Source organism: Chelon labrosus (genome assembly GCF_963514085.1).
Source record: "Chelon labrosus genome assembly, chromosome: 4".
NCBI classification, from domain to species: Eukaryota; Metazoa; Chordata; class Actinopteri; order Mugiliformes; family Mugilidae; genus Chelon; species Chelon labrosus.
This window is the reverse complement of record NC_140340.1, coordinates 30,902,223-30,924,405: the sequence shown is the minus strand read 5'-3', so window position 1 is coordinate 30,924,405 and position 22,183 is coordinate 30,902,223. Positions and strand designations below refer to the sequence as shown.

At 40.5% G+C, this 22,183-nt stretch overlaps 1 protein-coding gene across 1 annotated transcript; it reads right to left on the bottom strand.

Moving 5' to 3' along the window:
* Nucleotides 1-10,178: 10,178 nt before the first annotated feature.
* Nucleotides 10,179-14,831, bottom strand: LOC311487165 (growth/differentiation factor 6-A-like). The gene is made up of 5 exons (XM_084543325.1): nt 14,697-14,831; nt 14,486-14,566; nt 14,269-14,399; nt 11,847-13,724; nt 10,179-11,697 (listed from the first exon to the last, which is right to left on the bottom strand). The coding sequence occupies exons 1-4, from the start codon at nt 14,791-14,793 to the stop codon at nt 13,575-13,577; spliced, it is 459 nt and encodes a 152-aa protein (XP_084399451.1). The 5' UTR covers nt 14,794-14,831; the 3' UTR covers nt 10,179-11,697; nt 11,847-13,574.
* Nucleotides 14,832-22,183: the final 7,352 nt, after the last annotated feature.

The following is a 22,183-nucleotide window of genomic DNA, read 5'->3' as shown; positions in this document are numbered from 1 at the left end:
ATATATGAACCATCCAATGGCAGTATAATTGATCAACTAATCAATTATACTGACGAATCAATTAATCTCTGTTGCGTTGTATTGGGAGCAACTAATAAAGAATGAAGGATTCAATGTTAGCTTGTTAGCGTGATGCCGTGAATTATTAACACAAGCTTATACTGTGTCATTGATGCTGTGGTTACCTTAGGATTGCCTGTTAAAACCGAATAATTTGACAATTACCCATTACACAATCTTCTACAGGGTGAAGAGGTTGACCCTTAGATACAACTTGGTAAGGGTAGACCTCTCCAATATCCTTTGGTCTGATGTGAGCCAGTAAGCTAATGCTATTCTAGCAAGATTCAAAGACAGTGACACTGCATACATTTGACAACAAGGAAATATCAGTAAGACTACCTAGCTATCTATGTCACAGTCCCCAAATCAATATCAAAATTGTGTGATTAAATCGTTGCACTGTTGGCTCAGCCTGAAGTAGTGAACTGAATAGCGTATGGGGTGTGACATTATTAATGTGACACAAACTATTACACATTAGACCGTGTGTGTTGCAATCATCACCCTCATGAGGGTCTGTTGGACTGTAAACAGTCAAATTTGATGTCATTCAAACTATTTCTGATGTCAAGATGTCGGTGAAGGCATCCTTTATAAGGAATTAATTGACTCTCTGCAGCCAATCATAATCAAGTACTCACCTAGTCCATGTTATAAAAAATATATATATATATGTGCAGTTTGTATGTGTGAGTGTGTGTGTGACTTAAAAGTATGTAAGTCTTCAAATATGGTAACCCTGGCAGAAACTCTGAAGGAACCATGAGCAGCATCTATGAAGAAAAAGAAATCTTACTTGTAGTAACATGTGTAGTATGGTAAGAATTAAAATATGAAATATACCAAATGTTAGTTCTAATTTTCCATTTCATTAACACATATCATCTAACCTGAATAAATGTCACACATGCAACGTATTTCAGACTTGTTGTGCATTTCAATTGCACATTGCTGAGTCTTGTTTTGTTTTTATGGAGTTTTGAGTGTACGGTAATATTCTCATATCCACTCGTTTTCTCTCCTCGGACACAGTTAATATGCTGTAGTCTGTATGCCTGCGCTACTGCGTTTACTTTACATTGACATTGCTAGCCTATTTGTATCGACTTCATCTTGCATACTTTTCATGTTTACAGAGCTCAGTGAATAATTTGTTGTTCATTTGTCACTGCTTATAAGATGGAATATATTTAAATATCTGCTTTAAACCCCAAAATGGTATACATTAATCTAATTTTTTTTTTTTTTTTTTTTTTAAAGTCCAGTGATGACTATTCTGCCCTCCAAAGGCACACAGCAGTAATTACACAAACAGGATAATTGTAACCTTTGATGATTTTTTTGGGAAGTATTAATATTAATCATTGTCAAAATTAATGTGAAATGTTTTAAATAAAATGTATATAAAAGAACAAAAAAAAAAAAAAAACTGCCACAACGCTTGATATCCTAACGGGTACAGCAAAACTGTGTCTGGAATTTATTTATTTATTTATTTATTTATTTTTCCCCTTCCCAAAAATAAGCCCCAAAAATAAATAGAATGATACAATAAAATTAAAATAAAATAAGAAAAATAAAAATTACAAATCCTTCCTTCTACTGTTAGCAAATAAACAAATAAATAAGTAAATAAGTACACAGAAGACAGCAACATGTGGAGAAGTAGCATTGTCAATGGACTGAAACGAGGTAAAGAGATAAACGAAATAAGCTGACAAGATTGTAAGAGGTGAGCATTTCATTTTCCCTGTAACGTCTTTAATTCAGCTAGATAACTGATCATACAGCCCCAGACAGAATCAAATTTTCCAGGTGTCCCCCTTAGATTATACTTAATTTTCTCCAAGTCTAAGTAGAGCATGAGGACTTTAAGCCACAAGGAGGCTTTGGTGGCAAGTGGTGACTTCCACTCCAACAAGATTCTTCTGCGTGCTAATAAGGATGCAAAAGCGATATTATCCTTAAACTTTCTCCTAATTATTTGAGGATCTGATGTTACTCCAAAGATGGCCAATTCTGCACACTGCATCAACTTTATACTCAGAGCCTCTGCAAGATGTTTAAAAATAACTGTCCAGTAGTCTTGTAAGCGAGGACATGACCAAAACATGCGTGTCATGTGTGCTGGTGTCTTGTGACATCTATTGCATGAATCTGTGACATTGGAATAAATTTTGGCATTGATGGCTTCCTTTACTCCTCTTTCAAACCATCGGTCTTCTCTGGCTAAGATTTGGACATTGTTATTTTCAAACGAGTGTCCTTTGTCCTTCAGGTGTAGACTCAGGGGAATTTTCAGAAATCACCGTATTCCAGTTTATTTCAAACCAGGGAATACACTTAGGCAAAGACTGGTCCACCCTAAAGACAAAACACCCAGGCAAAAACAGAGTAATGTGGTGTACGCTGTTCAGTGCAGTGAGGAGTGTACAGACTTATACATTGGGGAAACCTAACAACCCATCCATAAACGCATGTACCAACACAGGAGAGCCAGCTCATCAGGAAACGATTCAGCGGTCCACCTACACCTGAAGAACACCTGAATCTTAGCCAGAGAAGACCGATGGTTTGAAAAAGGAGTAAAGGAAGCCATCTATGTCAGACTGGAAAAACCTTCACTAAACAGAGGAGGTGGACTAAGATTTAATCTGCCATCTATTTACAATACATTCATTAATACACAGGATTAGATGTTACAGTCCCTTGTGCCAAAATCCCAGGCAAAACACATTTAGAGGCCCTGTCCAACTGAGAAACCCTAACAAACCTACAGTCATGTGATATGACGCTTAACCTACAATCTAAATAAACTAAGTAAATGCTGCTGGCTTGTATGTCCCGCTCAGCAGCAGAGGCTAATTCAAACCTTGTGAAATATAAGCTAACCAAATGCTGCTGGCTAGATTAACCTACAATCTAAGTGAACTAAGTAAATGCTGCTTAGGCCCACAAAGGCCCACAAAGCAGCAGAGGATAACTTAAACCTTGTGAAATATAAGCTAATTAAATGCTGCTGGCTTGTATGGCCCACTCAGCAGCTAACCAAACAAAGAAATATCGCTACTCAACCAACATGAAGACATCAAGATACCTGGCCTAGTCACCAGCAGTATGCAGCATGTCATTGGGGTTTTCAAGTGGGCACCTCCCTTCACCGATGTTTCGTTAAGTTAGGTCCACGACACCTCAAGACTTCTGTCCCCAAGAAGTTTCAACCTCATTCACACCTTGACACTGGAGCCTCTGACGGACAAGAGTCGTTACAGCACCATTCATAGGGAAGAGGATGGGGGCAAAAACAGCCCCCCCTCAACAACAGGTAAGTACCCAATCGTTAATGGAAATTAGCTGCACCATTCTGGTTGTTAACATAACAAGTAAGTTTCAGTAGGAGTTGCGGGGTGGGTGGGGTCTTTCCTGATGCAGGTGGCCCTTTTTCTGCATCTGGGGGTGTAAATGTCCGTGGTGGTGGTGGATAGACTGCGTCCCACAGTCTTCTGTGCAGCTTTCACCACCCTTTGCAGAGCCTTCTTCCCTGCCGCAGAGCAGCTGCCGTGCCACACAGTGATGCAAGAGCACAGGACGCTCTCCACCACACACCTGTAGAATGCTGTCAGGGCTGATCTCCCAAGTCAACCTCCTGAGAAAATAGAGGCAGGAAGTGTTGGTGCTCCAGGTGAGGTCGTCAGTGACGTGGACGCCCAGATACCTGTAGCTGGAGACCACTTCCACCGCTGTCCCTCCGATGTGCAGGGGGGGGGGGAGGTGTCTGCCCCTTCTGAAGTCCACAATCATCTCCTTGGTCTTCTTCACGCTGATGCAGAGGTTGTTTTCCCTGCACCAACCCTCCAGGTGTTCTAACTCCTTCTTGTAGTTGGACTCTTCGTTGTTAGCGATGCGTCCAACCACAGCTGTATCGTCCGCAGACTTCACAATCAGACAGCTCGGATGTATCGCTGAGCAGTCGTATGTGAGCAGGGTGAACAGGAGGGGGCTCAGCACACAGCCCTGGGGGGAGCCGGTGCTGAGGGTGATGAAGGAGGAGGAGACATCGTGGATCCTCACAGACTGCGGCCTGTCGGTTAAGAAGTCCTGGACCCAGTTGCAAAGGGTGGAGCTCAGTCCGAGTGTTGCCAGTTTACGTACCAGGGTCTGTGGTATGATGGTGTTAAAGGCTGATGTGAAATCCACAAAGAGCATGCGAACATAAGAGTCCTCTAAGTTCTCGAAGTGGGTGAGGGCCGTGTGGACCACAGAAGATATGGCATCCTCTGTGGATCGGTTCTTCCTGTATACATACTGGTGCAGGTCCACAGTGACGTCGATGCAGCCCTTGATGTGGGCCATGACCAGTCTCTCAAAGCACTTCATGACTATCGGGGTGAGAGCTACTGGCCGATACTCATTCAGGCCTGTCACTGTGGACGTTTTTAGAATGGGGATGATCGTGACCATGTTTCTTTCTTAATGGAAGGGTACCAACAATATATATATTATTTGCATTATGGAATTTTTCAGAGCTTTTTCTCTGATTTAGGTGATTCCTCATATGTCTGTTGTTATTTTTTTATAACTTATTATTTTTGTTTTTGCCTTTATTAACAAAGAATTCCACCAATTGGCTGTATTTGTGGAAGAAGTAGTATAAAACATTTATGCTTTCAAATGGTGCTTAAGATAATCTGTCAAGTGATGCCACTTGAGTTGAGTTGGCCAAAGTTTGACCAATAAACAAATTTAAGGCTATGGAGTGTGATTGAGAATTGAGCTTACCAGATTTCGGTAGTATTTTGCTTGTCTCTTAAGTCTGACACCTTGAGGCTACATTGGCCCACTACTAGCATCCCATAAATGAATATACAACTAAAATGTAGGGTTTAGACATTGACAGTGTTGTGGAAAGTGAAAATCAGTCGCTTGTCTAATGCGGATGAGAGTTGGTCAAAATACCAAGTTATGACACAATATTTATTTTCTAGAAAACCTTTATTGCTTGCAAGCACGAGCCACTCATCAGCGACAGATGAAGACTGAAGAGAGGCGGTCACTCCTCAGCTTTTATACTAACCTAAACAGTGTTCTTATCTGTAGTCACATCATGAGATCACATATGACTTGACACAACTCATTGTACTAACATCTCAACAGACATCTCATGACACATATAACACTTCTCCTTCCCTTTAACCATCATTGTGTGACATACAGTGACCTATTTCCAGAACACATGGACACAGAGGAGGTACTTCAAATACCCCCTCAGAATGAACTCCTTAAAGTGAGTTCCTTATGTTAATTCTCACAACATATTGAACAATGGAGCATACAACAGCATATCCGTTTGAGTAGGTTTTGTCAAATTGTAGACTGTGCTGAGGGCTTGTTTTGAACGTGAGTTGGAAATGATAAGAAGCTGGCTTTTAGGAAAAAGGCTGTACGACTCTTATCGGTATTTCCAGAGTTGTTGGCAATGAAGAATCTGCTGAAATGAATGTTGTGTCCTTGCCTCTCTCTCCATACCTGATGGTCTTTCTGTCTTTCTCTTGTTTCTTCCACGTCAGACAGATTTCTGTTTCTGTATTCGGGGAGGATGCAGTCTTGAGGAGCAGTTATGTTTCCATGGCAACCATGGAAGTGACTCTCTTTCTTCATGCCTGCATAGTTGCCCGTGGATCATTCTCCAGTCTGAGCTTTGTATCTTAGTCCTTGAACTTAACATTTTAGCAACCGTCACCTAATGTACCAGACATTCAGATTACACACAGTATTGATGCAATATTTTCACTTACATCCCCATCTCGTGTCCAGCTGGTCAGGTGTGAATAAAACCGAGTTACGTTGAGTTGCAGCCAGAGATGATCATTTGGCAGTGCATCGCACCATTTCCTCATCTGTGTAGCACTGACACCATGTGGTTCGTATAGTCAACTGCAATGCAGCAAGAAGAAATGATTGTCCCACTGTCCCACTCTGACATTCTGTCACAGTTTAGTTTTTAAAGATGAGTAATTTATCATAGAATTTATTGCGTGTCAAACTCCTCCAGAGAAATTAATAATATTGGCAAGTAAATTTAGACTTTGAATATTGTGATTTTATGCTACCCAAGAGTTACGTCAGAGACAAATTATACAAATAGCTATTATTATTATTGCAAAACGTACTGACTGCTGCATTGCAGCTGCGTTTTAAATAATTTTAAAAAGTAAAAAACACAATTGACACAAGTATTGTAAAGATCAAAGCACTGATGCCTCACAGCGAGAAGGTTCCGGGTTCGAATCCATGGGCCGACTGGGCCTTTCTGTGTGGAGTTTTCATGTTCTCCCTGTGTCTGTGTGGGTTCTCTCCAGGTACTCCAGCTTCCTCACACCGTCCAAAGACATGCTGGTTAGGTTCATTGGTGATTCTAAATTGGCCGTAGGTGTGATTGTGAGTGTGAATGGTTGTCTGCCTCTCTGTGTTAGCCCTGCGATAGACTGGAGACCTGTCCAGGGTGTACCCCTGCCTCTCGCCCGATGACAGCTGGGATAGGCTCCAGCAGACCCCCGCGACCCTTAACAGGAATACGCGGGTACAGAAGATGAATGAATGAATGTTGCGGGTGGTTGCTTCTGATTTGAGATGTCTTACTGCCTAAATTCCAGATAGTCTAACTTTAATGGAGGTGAAAAAGTAAAAGGTGAGAGTACTCAAAATTGCATAAACAAAATTAAAGATTAAAGAAAGGCACAGTATATTTGTATTTTGTAATATGTTTAGTATACCTTCAGGATATATATATGTGTGTGTGTCTTTGTCAAAGATTCTCGTTATTCGGCCCTTTTCATTTCAGAGTTTGGCCTAAAGAGGGCAGCGCAGGACCGCATTCCTATCGCTTATAACAGCTTGCCAGAACAGAGCCCATTACTAATTCCAGTCAGCCACCAGTGGTGGATGCCTGCTGGCCAAATGTTTGACTCGATACCTCTGCCTGTGTGTGTGAACGTCTGATTAAAATGTCTCTTGACCTGACTGTGACACCCTCAGTTAGTGAACTCATTGTCTGACAGTCTGCAAACAACCTGCTGATGCTGTGAGAGAAACAGGAAAAGCAACAGGGTTAAGAACTTCCATAAATGAACCTCCTATTCAAAGGCTTATCATGCCTCCTGGCACAATGATTGTTCTTACACATCATCCTCCTCCACTTTGGAGTTGATTCCCTCATTTTCTCTGCTCTGTTCTCAGATGAGTAGCTGCAGGCAATGCTGTGGATAAGTGGAGCAAGAAATATAGGGAGTGTGAGAGAGATAGATGGAGCGGAGGCTGTGCTGCTTAAGTTCCTTCTTAACTCAGTGATTTATGTAAAGCATGTGCATGTGTTGGAAATAATGCTAAATACACACAAACAAACCAAAAGTCTGGCAGTGGCATTAAACGTGAGCCCAATACACACCCTTTAAATGGGAGTTTGCTCATATCACATCCTTAATCATAAACTTTTAAAGATAAAACTACAAAGACAGATACAGCATTTACTGAATGATCCAGAAAAGTAAATGTCAGGACCATTTCTTTGGTAGAGGGAGGCTTCTGATGTGTGTTTGGAGTGTTCAGTTATGCATGGTAAAAAAAGCACAGGAATGTAACAGAAACAAATAGTAATCCTTTATCGTTTAACTAATAGGAATCTATACTAAGGCAGTATACTAGAATCTTCTTCTTTTCCTTTCGGCTGTTCCCTTTGGGGGTCGCCACAGCTAATCATCTGCTTCCATCTCACCCTATCCTATGTATCTTCAACTACCTCTGTGGATCATCCCACAGATACTTGATACGTGAATTTTGAGGCCAGGTCAACACCTTGTGCTGTTCTTCATGTTTTTTTTAGTTGTTCCTAAAGTGTTTTTGTGTGTGTGTGTCTGTGTCAGGCTGCATCCTGCTGGTGATGGCTGCTGCCATCAAGGAGTGTCATTGCTATGGGGTGGGGGTGCCTGGTCTGGTCTAGGTGGGTGCTACATGTCTAAGTAACATCCACACCAATGAATGCCAGGTCCATAAGTTTCCCAGCAGAACATTGAATTGTCACAAGATGGTTAATGTTATTTACTTCTCCTGTCAGTGGTCACAATGTTATACCTGACTGGCGTATATAAATGCACTGTTGCCCATAAAGTTAATAATTAAAATGAATTATTATTTAAAATAAATTTGCAAGTGCTACCTTTAAGTTATTGTTCTTGTTTGTTGATACTGATTATTCCATATTCCATATCATCTTAATTATGATGAATCATGTTTCAGCAAACAAATGCTTCTTTTTATGCTTCTCAAAATTGTCATTAGACTTTAGTATATATTCCCGCTGGTTTAATGTCCATTGCTTGTGTTTCTTCTCATTGTTCTTCCTCAGTAGAGGCTATTTTTGCAACAATTTGTCCATGAAGGCCTGATTCATGCAACCTCCTCTGAACAGCTGATGTCGAGACGTGTCTGCCACTTGAACTCTGTAGAGCATTTATGTGGGCCTTAATCCAAGCTGGTGGTCATTTGCAGTATCTGACGCTGGAAACTCTAATGAACTCTTGGTCTTCCTTTCCTGGAGTGGCCTTCATGAGAGCCAGTTTCATCATAACGTTTGATGGTATCCGGGATTGTGCATGAGAGCGTGCAAGTAAAAATTAGTTGTAAATCTTTTTTGGATGTCGAGTGAAGCAACCCTTGAATAAATGAGCTTTTGAGTGTGAACATTATCAGCTGATACTGATGCTGTTGGGAGTTCAGAGTGATTCCTGCCAAGTAACCTTCTGTCTATTTAGCAACATTTTTTTTTCTGGTTACACTTAATTCGTTCCGTCTTCATTAAACCTCTTAACACAGCACCGGCTGAGCTTTTCATACAGAGCGAAGGACGTCTTGTGTGAATATCTGAATAGGTCTAGACTATGAAAAGAAGTGCCATTCTCAAAGCAGCTTCTGACTGCTTTCAGTGACTGTTTTTTTTAGAGGGAAGAGAGAGAGAGAGAGAGAGAGAGATGTCACATTAATACTTGTGCTGGTTTCTCAGAGGACAGGGCCTGTTGTAAACATGGGGTTTGTAAACAAAATGAAAGATGAAAACAGTCTGACTAAAGTTTCATTATCAGGCCTTGATGCCAGAGTATCCCAGCATTATGTAGCGGGTTTAAAGGTTGGAATAAAACTAAGAGCCAGACGAGAACTCTGTGTTCTTGACAATTCCCCACTCTCTCCCTGAAACAGAGATGAGCTGACAGTCATACAGCTTGAAATGTAAATAGGTTCACCATTAGTATTCAACCGCCATCCCATACTCTGTTTTTGTGTCTTTGCATGTGTGTGTGTGTGCGTGTGTGTGTGTGTGTTAAAGCAACGGGGTAACAGTGGGGAATTGGAGTATTTGATCAGGCTCCCCTCAGTTTAGAGTGAATCTCAGTAGCAGGAGTTCATCTGTGGGACAGTCAGTAACGCTGAGCACATCAGCTTTATTGCAGTGTTTGTCAGATTTAGGGAAGCATGCATATGAGTGTGTACATGTGTGCATGCGTGTGTGTTCGGCTGTTTGCATGTGTGTTTGTGTCGCATGGTGAGCTCCAGCATCTGTCTCCTCACATGCAGGCTTCTCCATCCCACACATCCAATGCATAAGACATCACTGCAACATGCGAACACTAAGCCGAGAAACTCCTACGCATCAGAGTCGGCTTGTGTGCGCGTGTGTATTCTTGTGTGTGTCTCTGCAGAGGTCTTTGTCTGCCACATTCACCAGTACGTGAACCCTTGTCCCTGAAAATCCGAACGACACACTTAACTATTCCTGTCACCCATAAATCCAGACAATTATCCTGACGCACACACATGCACACATACACACAGGAGAGTGCTCTGGGATACTGCAGCTTTAGATCTGTTACAAAGAAGCATGAACGAGAGGAGTCCTTGAGTATCAGACGTCTCCCACCACTTCCTCGTGGTACTGCTAGGAGTCGGCATCTGCTGGCTGCGATAACCAAACACCGAACCCAACAACAAGATGGAAATATTAGTGCAAAAAACTAAACTAACTGCCCCAGTGTTGAGCAATCAAATAATCCGGCAGTAGATATCACTTTTGTAAAGTCTTTAATGTTTAGATTATGACATAACTGTGATCTAGACTACTGGAACGTAATAACAAGAAGCCAAATGGGTAAAAAAAAATAAAAAATAATAATAATAATAATACAGACATGTCAACAAGCAGCTGAGTATAAAGAAATCACCCCTGCTGGCAGTTACGAAGATATCAACACTAAAACAACCCTCTCCTTTTTATAGGGGCAGAATCTGCACAATATCTGTATTTTACTTGATGATAAACCTCTGCATACACAAACTTGGCTTAGGTACACTTGTGAAATGGGTGTGGCCTCCCCTTAAGAGGGGATGGAGGGGGGGCTCCCCCGTTAAGCATTAAGCCCCGCCCACTATAGGCTGAATGCACTCTAATATAGCAGTCCTGCATTAAATCCCCCTATATTCCTATTAAAATGTTCCATTTAAGTTCAGAAAAGGTGGTAATTCAACTGGATGATCATTATGGTGGATGCAGTTTGTGGTGCCGTTAAACTGGAATGAATTAAACACTAAAGTGTTTCTGGTATTTAACCTAGCCCACTGACTGTAATGGGGTTGTCAAAATATAGAAACATGTGTCACGTCATGTCAAATTGCTGACTTAATAAATAATAAGTGGGCAGACAATTAAAAAAAAATCAGGACATAAAAAACTCATAACTGTGCATTTAACCATGACTGGATCCGCTCAGAGTTTAACGAAAAATATAAAAGTCACAGCGTTTCAGTGTTTACATGATGTAACTCATTCAGCAAAAGGAAGTAAACTAGGCACATGACAAAGCATCGCAGTAGTGTGGGCTATGCATGCAATGAAAGGATGGTGTATGGATGTAATAAGATGCATAAAATAATGATAAACTCCGACAAATAAGCATAAAAGGTGTCGCTGGCAGGGAGGTGATCTGAGATTGGGTGTCATCAGAAGCCCTTGATTAACAAACTATCAATGAAACTGTGACATCAAATTAAAGAACAGTTCTGAACAGTAGAGGTCACCACAACACGGTACACAAGAGCAAGAGAGGCCAAACATTATGCGTTCAGTCTCGTATTTACTGACTTAAGCAACATTTCAATGTTGGTGTTCTAGGGTAGAATTAGTTTTACTTAATTAAAAGATCTGAGTACTTGCACCAACACTTTATCCACCACCTTATCGAATGGACTGATCTGGATTCCTCTGCCAGAAGATGACCAGATAGGGAGGACATTTAAGATGTTTGTCGCCCAGGGCATCCTCCTGGGTGACCACCCGAACGCAGAATGATGTCCCCGTGTTCGTTGTGCTCAAGTGCTGCGTGACGTCGTAACGGAGGCCGCAGCTGTCTGAGACTGTGGTGGGGCTGGTATGTAAGTTCAGTGTGGTGGCAGTGGGGGCAGTGGCTTTGACTTCCAGCTGCTCATTTCCAGATGCAGACAGATCCACAGGCAACACCACGTAGGCCTGCTCGAAGCTCTCTCCAGTGGTGCACTTGAGCTCAGTAGACCAACAGTATTCCCCCAGGTCTCCTGCAAACATACACTAGTTTATGAAGGCCTATGCGCAGATCTTTCTGTTAGCAACATAACACTCATCTATGGCAGTCTGACATCTCACCATATTACTTTTAGAACACAGCTTTAACCTTGCATCAAGAGCTCACAGTGTCACTCCTTACCTTCTGTGGAGTCTTTAAGGCGTATATTACGATTGTCCTGAAGTTGCAGTTTTTTGATGTACATCATCCCAGAGCACTCCATTAAACAGTCTGTTGGCTGTGCCACCCTGTCGGGAATCGGCCTCAGCAACATTTCTTTCTCTGAACACTCAACTGCCCCAGCAGCCAGCAGAAGCCGGGACAGTATGCTAAATGACACACACACATTGACATACCTTGGCATTGTGTCCACTATCAACAAAAAATAAAAGCGATGGCAACTTTGAGCTATGGGCACAGATCTTCCCAGATCAGAGAACTATTAAGTTAGTATTCAACTGCAGCGAGGAAAGGATTTATAAGAGTCTTAAACGCAAATTCATGCACAGCAACTGAAGACGATGAAGACTGCTAAGAAGTGCGCAACATGTTGCTCTTCCCCTCGCAAGTCTCTGGTTTCCTGGGATACATAGCCAACATTTCTTCATCTAATATTCCCCTCCTTCGAGACTTAACATGTCTTAACAACACTGTCCAACAGGCAGGACTTCCTGAAAGTCTGGCACAAGGAAGTTGCTGTTAAATAAGCTCAGAGAAAGAAATGAAAGCAAAACACAAATTTCAATCACTTTTATTCAGATATTTGAGAGTAATAAATCACTGACATGGTTCAAATGATTATGATGGCAAAGCAGTGAGTATATAACTAAACAATCAACACAAAATGCATGACAAAAATAAAACAATCACAAATGAGAACTGTCACAGCATATACACTGATCAGACATAACATTATGATATATATTGACCTCTATTGTTGTAAATGGATGTAAAAGCACTCAAATTGTATTAGTTGAACCAAACGTATGTTGTACACGTCACAAGAAAAGACACTGAAAGCCTTTGAAATAAGAATTAGAATCGTTGCAGCTGAGTTTTGAAAATACAATAACATTTTGCATTCACTTTAATTGTAAATGAAATTATTTCCCCAGTGAAAGCAGCAACTGTGCCATCACTTCTTTTGGTTTATTTTGAATTGATTCATTTTGAAACCTCATCGTAATTAGGCTTAGTTATTTGTACAACATAATATTTTATTGTCCTTTAGCCTGGCATGGCCCGTGGAGTTTCATGGAAAATCACAGCACAGATGTTCCAAGAGACATGGATACCAAGCTTCGCCTTTGCCTTATTACTCCTCCTGCAAACAACTTTTATCCCTCAGAACAGCAAGTCTATACACAACCTCAGCTATCTGACCTCAGTTTGCCTGCTCAGATTAAATTCTTTTCCAAAAGAGGAAATGCCCATCTCACACACCAGACAAAAGACTGCCTTATGCGTGGAGTTGGCTCTCAGCACTTTCACATTTTTGGAGAGAACACTCAGTAACAGTTAGCCACTATAAATAGGCCTCACGAGATTTACAAACAGATAAAATGGCAGCATTTACTATCCTAGTGTCAGCTGTACTTACTTAGTTATTTCCATTACTTGGTGCAAGAAGAATACTTGGATTACACATAAATGTAGATTGTGTTGCAGATCTTTTGTATTATTTCAAAAATGAAAGGAAAAAGGAAAGCAATACTGACTGTGTAGAGACTTTGGTTCCCATGATCAGAGCTGAATACACACTGCAAGAATCTAAGATAAAGAGACAATCTATAAAAGCAACACACGTGTTTGTGTAAGAAGACAGGCTTACATGTGATATTTTTAAGTACAACGCACATACTCAGGGCTCTACTCTTCGCTGGACTGCTGGATGTTGGCAGGTGCACAGCCACATCTGCGGGTCAGCTGCACAGAGGAGATGACAGTGGTGCTGGATTCATCCATGTAGACAATGGGCACCATTTCCTGGGAAATTGGCTGACAACATGGCACCTGGTCCTGGAGGAACATAAACAAAGGAGGAGTCAGACACGAGGTTCATACTGAGGAACTGACCAATAGGACTGCAGGCATCTGTTGTTACATACAAAACATAGAATATATAAACTATATTTTAGAAGATGCAGGTGTAGTTTGTAACAAAAGGTACTGCCGGTAGACAACAGACACACCAGAACTCAGTCACAAGATTACTCGGAGATTTACTTTAAATAGTTTCCACAGTCAGAAACAGCTGTCTTTTTTATAGTAAATCTCCGTCTTTAAGAATAATATAACTATTAGTTCTGATGTTACACTGTGTTCTAGTTGATCAACTCTGTGGAATGCCTTGGCTTGTGTTTGGCAAAGATTTATTTTGGCATTTATGTTGACAGCGAAGAGGAGAAAACAGACATATCTACTGGCAGCTGTTCACCTTCAGAACACACCAGTGTAAACTATGTTTGAAACTCAGGCACACTAGTGGAAATAGTACACAGACTTAAGTGATCATTTTTAAACTACGTTTTTCTGAGAGTTAATAGTTATATACGTGTTATACCTGCGAGTTAGCATTCTGATCATTGGCATGGGATGGTGGACAGTGCACAGCGTTCACAGCAGAGTCGCAGAGAGCACACTGAATGATAGTAAGGCTCAAAGGATGGATCACCCAGCTGTCCCAGCCCAAATCTGCCAGATATGAGTATAGATAATTTTATTTTAAAAATATGCCTATTATTATAGAGTACATATAAACATACGTATTTGTTGTGTACCTGTCATGAAGACCTCTGAGGCCATGGAACAGCATTTAAGACTTGTTTTGTTTCCACTGTCAGGAGATTCAGAGTAGCCAGCTGAACGGACGCATGAAAAGACATTGTAAATAATTAGGACAAGGACTGGACTAGAGCATTACAAAGGCGTTGATTCAAGCTAGAAAACTGGGATCGACAGTTGCTTCTTTGTATTGTACATGGCACTTACGTTCACTGACTCTGTGAGAAACGGCGCTGAAGGTTCTCTTCCACTGCTCTCTGACACTGGCCAGCCCACCGGCAGGTAGCCGTGGCTCAGTCTGCATGTTTAGAGCCTTGAGGAGATCCTTCCTGGTGGACTGCCACGACTCACCATGGCACCTGAACGTCACATATACATTAATAACGACTAAACAGAAACACATAAAAAAATCTATAGAGACAGCATGAGTGAATAAGCATATCCCAATATATATCAGATATGTTTGTTACATTTTAACACCACACTCTTAAAGAACTAACTGAAAGCAGTTTACAGATGTTTTTGTTAGTCAAGTGAGAGTCTTGTTTTGATCTGTGCACCAGTGGTGGACAGTAACGAAGTAAATTTACTTGAGTACTGTACTTAAGTACAATTTTTGAGTATCTGTGCTTTACTTGAGTATTATTTTTGGGGGATACTTTTACTTTCACTCCACTAAAAGATCCTGAAACAGCCCAGTCACCCCGGACACTCTCTCTTCTCTCTACTGCCATCAGACCGGCGTTTCCGTTGCCTGAGGACAAAGACTGAGAGGCTGAAGAAGAGTTTTGTATCCCCATGCCATCCGCCTGCTCAACTCTGAGCCTTAACTGGACTTAAAATATCACTGCACTTTATTCATGTAGCTGCTTAATATTTAATACTGTAAATTTATGTACATATACAACTACCCCCCCCCCCCCCACCCCCCAAGTTTACCAGTCTATATTTTTATTCAGTCGATATTTTTATTTTTATTCTCATTTTTTTATTTAATTTTTTTTTATATTCTATTTCTCTATCGGTGTACATTACACTTATATCGCTTACCTTGTGTGCAACTACTGTTTACTGTAGTAACTACTGTTTATTGTAGTACTTATATATTTTTGTACTTTTTACTCCACTACATTTCTGTTGATGCTCTCGTTACTCGCTACTTTTGAGCTTACGTCAGCTGATTATTATTATTATTATTCTTATTTTTTTTTTTCAAAATTCTGAGAAAACAAACTGTTTCTGCTGATTCGATTCGCATATGGTTTGTCTTAGTCGTATTGACGTACCTGTACTACGTCATGCCATACAATCCATACAATGCAGGAAGAAACTGGAGAAACACCTGGAGAAACACCCACCGAGCACCCGTGGCCTTATCTCAAACCCATGTTTGAGATTTTTGCCACAAAAACTGATTCGTTTCAGTTTAAATGTTTGTTGTGCTTACCGCCAACAAATTATATCACGGCCTACAAGAACTCGTCTTCCAACCTGAAAAAGCACGTCGCGGTATGTAAAGTAGCTACTCACGTTAGCTAGGTTAATGTTTGATAAATTGCTGATGAACATTTTAAACGTTATTCTGAGAGAGAGAGAGAGAGAGAGAGAGAGGCTGTCGATTGTAGAGTGGATTGTATAACGACAATAAAGCTACTTCCCTTTCCTGTATTTCCTGAGATACTTTTTAAATACTTTTACTTAAGTATTTTTTTAAGCAAATACTTTAGTACTTTACTTAAGTAATATTTTGACTAAGCAACTTTTACTTGTATTGGAGTAATATTTGACAAGGAGTATCTGTACTTTTACTCAAGTAGTGAAGGTGTGTACTCTGTCCACCTCTGCTGTGCACACACTCATATTCTAGTATTTAACCTACGTGGCCTCACTACATATGCATCAACACGGTCCGATAAGCTCTTCATAAATCAACGACAGTGATAGCTTTAAACATTTCCTGCATATAAAGAGTACAAACAAGACATTCTGATATATTGATACTGACCCGTGATGAGAAATCAAATTGGCCGAGGCTGTGGGATCTTCTTTGGACGGATGCAAAACAAATGCAATCACCACTGAAGTACCCAGGAGCATCGTCACGACAATGGACGCAAAGGACATGGTGGTTGAGAAAAACGGTCAATCTATAGATGAACAACTTTCAGGTCTGACTGGCGGCAAACAAAGGCTGGTCCTGTACGTCTGGCTGGAGGAGGAGATGGGCGTAACGAGACTGGGATGCTGCACACAAGCCTGGGAACCCAGCTTTTTATCTTCTTGTACCCCAACTCGGCCTTGAGATACTTAACATTGTGGTCTCGTCCCTTGTTCTGTGTGAAAGAGTACAAGGAGGATGATCCAGCGGAGGTAAGAAAGGAAGACTCAAGGAAAACATTCAGGAATGAGTGGTGGGAAGAAGGCAAGATTAAAGAACACAGGCGTACCACATATACTTGATACAATATATCTGAAAACGACGCTTGAGAAACCCAGGCTGAATGTCTTACTGTTCAGATTGTCACCGTGAATTCATATTTAAAGGTGACATCCCTCATTTTGTGTGCTTTCACTGGTATCCAAGTTTTTGAAAACACATCTAAAAGTAATAACCCCAGAGCTGAAACACATAATTTAGTTAATACCTTTGTGATAACAATAACAAAACTGATCATTAAAGGCATCATCATTTAGTAGTTAGACTAGACTGTGCAGGTGTCTCTAATCAGAATGAACTTGTTCCACTTTTTGTCCCTGAGTTCCTCCCGACATACTTGGAAACAAGGATTTGCAACAATGCTGTGTGGGTTTGATGAGCCAAAAAGTGTTATGGAAGACACACCCAAAGGCCCCTGTAGACATTTAGAGAAGACACGACAAAAGAAAGAAAGAAAGAAAGAAAGTGACTAATACAAATTTTCAATACTATACTATGAAACACAACCCGTCCATTCATTTGCGCGTTGGGGTAATCAGATTTCTTGGCTCTACATGAAAGGCGGAAAGCTCTCCTGATAAACATAATAACAATATTATTCCCCTGCAGTTGGTTTTTCAAGGACAGAATCTCGAGGGACGGAATGTAACACTGCTGGTGATGTTCATATCTGAAAAGCCCAGAGCAAAAAAACAAAAAAACAAAACTTGAATGCTTGGCAGCATTCGGAGTTATGTGAGCCAACAAGGGTCAGAGACCTGCGTGTCCTTACTTGCCCTCTTCACAGAGACCCAAACTGTGCACAAGCACTACTTTCTCAGACCCGAACATCGTGGTATATTAAAAGCTAAAACAAAGGCAAGTGGACTTGAGTTTTCCTTGTTCACCTGGATAAGTTGTGAAACATCTTCAAGACGAGTCCAGTTGGCTTGGTTTTAGCTTTGCTTTAGATATATCAAACCATAATTCATCCACACTTCCAAAGGAATTCTTGGTGCAAGCTCATACAGGACTTGCAGAGCTTACTTTTGCAGCTATTATTAAATATCAAGATGCACTACAGTCCTGCTGACACTTTGCATGCATTATTTGATCTGTGCAGTGTGCGTAAATTATACACTAACTTGCCAGTTCATTAGGCACACTAGTGAAAACATATGCATTTTAATAACAGTCCTGCTGTAAATCTTCATGGAGGTTATCGTATTTAGCATCTGTTTAGCTGACCGAGCTGTTGATTCAACTGTGTTTTCATTTTGGAGACTGTCATACTATCGAATTGTATTGAGTGGTGCCGTCACATGTTCCTATTATTTAGACAGCCCCCTTTTACACAGTGAGCTAGAATAAATAACAGAAACACTTTTTGTTTTTACAAACCTTATCCTCCAAAATGATCATGCAGTTGACATTCTACCTGTGAAAAATAACTACATGTAGTGTAGAGTGAGATACTTTCACTATACTTGAGTAAATCAAGGTTTCAGGTACTTTTTAGAGAAATGTTCTTTCTCCACTATATTGACCTGGCAGATATTATTATGAATACTTTTTTTTTTTATATTAGAATAAAATATATATACATAATATATATATAATAATATATAAAATAAATGGCCACCTCTGGCAACTAGTAAAGTTGCATTTTGTCAGTGTTTGTCCAGACGCATGTAATAGACTCCCAGTGACTTGTGTCCATCAACTATCAAATTCTAATGAAGCTCAGCATAACTTTAATCTTCATCCTCACTCATTCACAACTCTCTCTCACATCCTGCTTCCCCGATCAGTTGACTGTGGGAGTTTACAGCTCGGTCAATCAGCTTTTTCGACAATCAGTCAATCATTTCATTGCTGTCAAGCTGTCATTTCAGACTCAAACTGCTGCAACCCTCCTCCTCCCCATTCAACTCCAGCCCTCTCCTCCAGGACCTAGGTCAAGCTGATCAGAGTCCAATTCAGAGTGGTTCTGTTCAGCACCAGAAATTGGCACCTTTACTGCTAAGGTGTAAAGACTGGTCCATTAGAATGGTTCTTCCGCAGGGCAATCTCTTAAATTTACTTTCCAGAGAGGAAACTTACAGAAAAAGAATACTTCTTCCATTATTGTAATTTATTTACATGACAGATTCTTGCTCTACAGGTCTCTACAACCCTGAAGATCACAATCTCAAGTCTAAAATTATCTGCAGGTCTCAGCTTCTCAGAACCCGGCTGAACTTTATGGGTGAGGTACTGATTGTGGAATATTTTTTCATGTAGCTGAAGGTCGTGTATTTGTCTCTATTCAGCAGTAGAAACTATTCTATTGTTAATTTCCAAAAATGTTTATATATAATAATAAATCAGTGCGCAGCAGTGGATGAAGTATTTGATTTGATTTATATGTAAAAATACTACATGTCAAGCAAAATACCTCCATTCAGTTAAATATAAAAGTATTTGCGTAGATAGAATAGTTCCTGTGGCTGAATGAAGAAATGAATAATGTTGACACATCAGCATTATTTCTAGTTTCTCTACTTTATATATAGTGACTGTGCTATATCCCTGCTCTGCTAGGGGATGGGAGAGGGAACATTAAACCAGTATGAATAGGTTTTTGTTAAGATTTATTGTGAATGATTAAGTTTTATAGAAAGTACAGCACTAAGGCTGGATGAAGGGTGTTGAATAAAACAAAGAAATTAATAAAACTAAACAAAACTAAACTAAACGGGCGGCACAGTGGAGAGGTGGTTAGCACTGATGCCTCACAGCCAGAAGGTCCCGGGTTTGAATCCATGGGCCGACTGGTTCCTTTCTGTGTGGAGTTTGCATGTTCTCCCTGTGTCTGCGTGGGTTCTCTCCAGGTACTCCAGCTTCCTCCCACCATCCAAAGACATGCTGGTTAGGTTCATTGGTGATTCTAAATTGGCCGTAGGTGTGCATGTGAGTGTGAATGGTTGTCTGTCTCTCTGTGTTAGCCCTGTGATAGACTGGAGACCTGTCCAGGGTGTACCCCGCCTCTCGCCCGATGACAGCTGGGATAGGCTCCAGCAGACCCCCACAACCCTTAACAGGAATAAGCGGGTACAGAAGATGAATGAATGAATGAACTAAACTAAACTTATAGACCGAGCCCTTTTTAAAAATGAAATCTCAAAAGAAAACCCAATTCCTTATCCAAAATCAAAACAAATCAATAAACAACACCCCAATCCCAAATGTGACTATACAAACAAGATGTTTGGTAACCCCGGCTAACTGTTGGAGTTCAGTACCAGTCGCCCCAGAGTGATGTCAGCACGACATTTAAATAGGAACCCCAACTAATCGGTCCTTCAAAGAGACTTGACGATGAGTCTCCAATGGCAGATGAGGGACAGTCCAGGAAAATCTGAACACCTGTCAACTTATGGCAGGGACCATAACAGACTGTAATTACTTTAGTACAGTACTGTACCAGCCTAAGGAACAGGTCCCTCAAAAGGATCGTGTGAAAACTCTGAGGGGTCATGAGGTGATCAATGAAAACAACAAAAAGTTTATTCTTTGCACTTATTTGGTGGGATATTTAATAATTTTACCACTTTGGGTGTTAGATAATCATTCTCTCTTTGGTGGAAGTGATAAGTCAGACTTCTGAAAGGTGAGGACACCAACAGATATTTAACATAAAGGTTTGGCAACTACGGTTTAAAAAACATAGTTTAACTATAAGGTTTCCTCTAAATAGTAGTGTAATAGATGTACAACATGTGTAAAAAAATTTAAATTAAATTAAAGTCTGAACTTTAATTCACACTATGTATCTGTCAGTGTGAGAGCCGAATTATTTTAATACACAGCGTCATTGTTGACTTCTTGGATGGTCACCTCTTAACTTCTTATCCAGACAGACAACTCTTAATCAAAGTACACACACATACACACCCACCCACGCACGCACACACACACTTTTTCAAGGCTACATGTAATTTGTTAAAGCTGTATAGATCCTTTCAAACTCTTCAAACTCTTCTACACTGGATTCAGAATGGTATTTTCTGGGGTGCTAAAAGTCTTCAGTTTTCTAGTCTTTTGTTGGCAGCCACACACTTACAGTACACACTCAAATTAAAGCCTGTCCCTCCACAAATTAATGGCTCCGTAGATCATATATCCAAGCAGTTTATTACGAGCCATAATAATGAGCTTTATATCGTATTTAGTGGAAATCTTCCTTTGCCATTAAAAGACAACTCTCAGAATGTGTTTAAGACATGCAGTCAAAAGTTAGTGATGGAAGGGCATGGATACTTTTGCAGCTGCTGTATGTGTTTGTTGAACTGATGGCTGCAGCACTGGGGAAAGAAGAACATTAAAATGAATCCCGCAACGCGATTTGCAGTAGTCGATTTGCTGTTAGTTGCACCATTAGTTCATTTTGGAAAAAAAGCTCCTGCTATAGTTACTGTGCCTTAAACACTGCCACAGATGTCCCTTTTCCAAGTGGTTGGACATTGCTATTTATGGACAGCTTTACATTCCGACAGTAACACCTTGAATCAGGGCTGCACTGGGAATGAAATTCTTTCCTGTACTGATCCACTGGGACCAGCCTATGAGAGTGCCCAATGATAAGCACTCAGGGAGAGCTAGAAAAAAACCTCCTCATGATAATTTTTCTTGCCTGTTAGCCAGAGCACAACTGCCTCCAATTCTATTGCAGAAAACTCCTTCTGCTTCTGCTGGCTGTATATTATATTGCATTTGTCAGATTACAAGCAACAAGCTGTTCCTTTGTTTTTGGCCGATTACCCACACCCTCAACATCTCTGATCAGCACCCTTGCTAATTTTTACTGCTCTTGTTAGACTGTATTGGTCAATATGGAAATTATACTATCTATGCAATTATAAAATTGTACGTTTTTGATAATCCACTTAATGAACTGGCCACCATCTGTGTTTTTTGTGTGGGTCTTTTTTTAAATTGCTGGTTACCACTGGTTTTATGTGCTAAATTTGGCCAAAAGTTTGGGTGGAGTCTGGATGAATGGTTTCCCCATGACCGGTTATGGAGTGTTTATTATTCAAAATCATTATGGCAAAGTGAAAATCACCCCTATGCGTATTACGATTGTCTTAAGTATGGAACTCCAAACTTATTTAAAACTTTGCTTAAGCAAACGTACAAATGAATGTTCCCAATCCATGCCATCCACCATTTCTGGCTGAGCAGCAAAAAAGCCAAATACTGTATATTTGAAAAAGAAGAAGTAGCAATGAATAGT

Excerpts from the sequence above, each read along its gene's own strand:
- LOC311487165 (XM_084543325.1), bottom strand. The coding sequence starts at position 14,793 with ATGCAGACTGAGCCACGGCTACCTGCCGGTGGGCTGGCCAGTGTCAGA. Across the intron at positions 14,567-14,696 it reads TTCTCACAGAGTCAGTGAAC|CTGGCTACTCTGAATCTCCT; the intron begins GTAAGTGCCATG and ends GCGTCCGTTCAG. Across the intron at positions 14,400-14,485 it reads CTCAGAGGTCTTCATGACAG|ATTTGGGCTGGGACAGCTGG; the intron begins GTACACAACAAA and ends CATATCTGGCAG.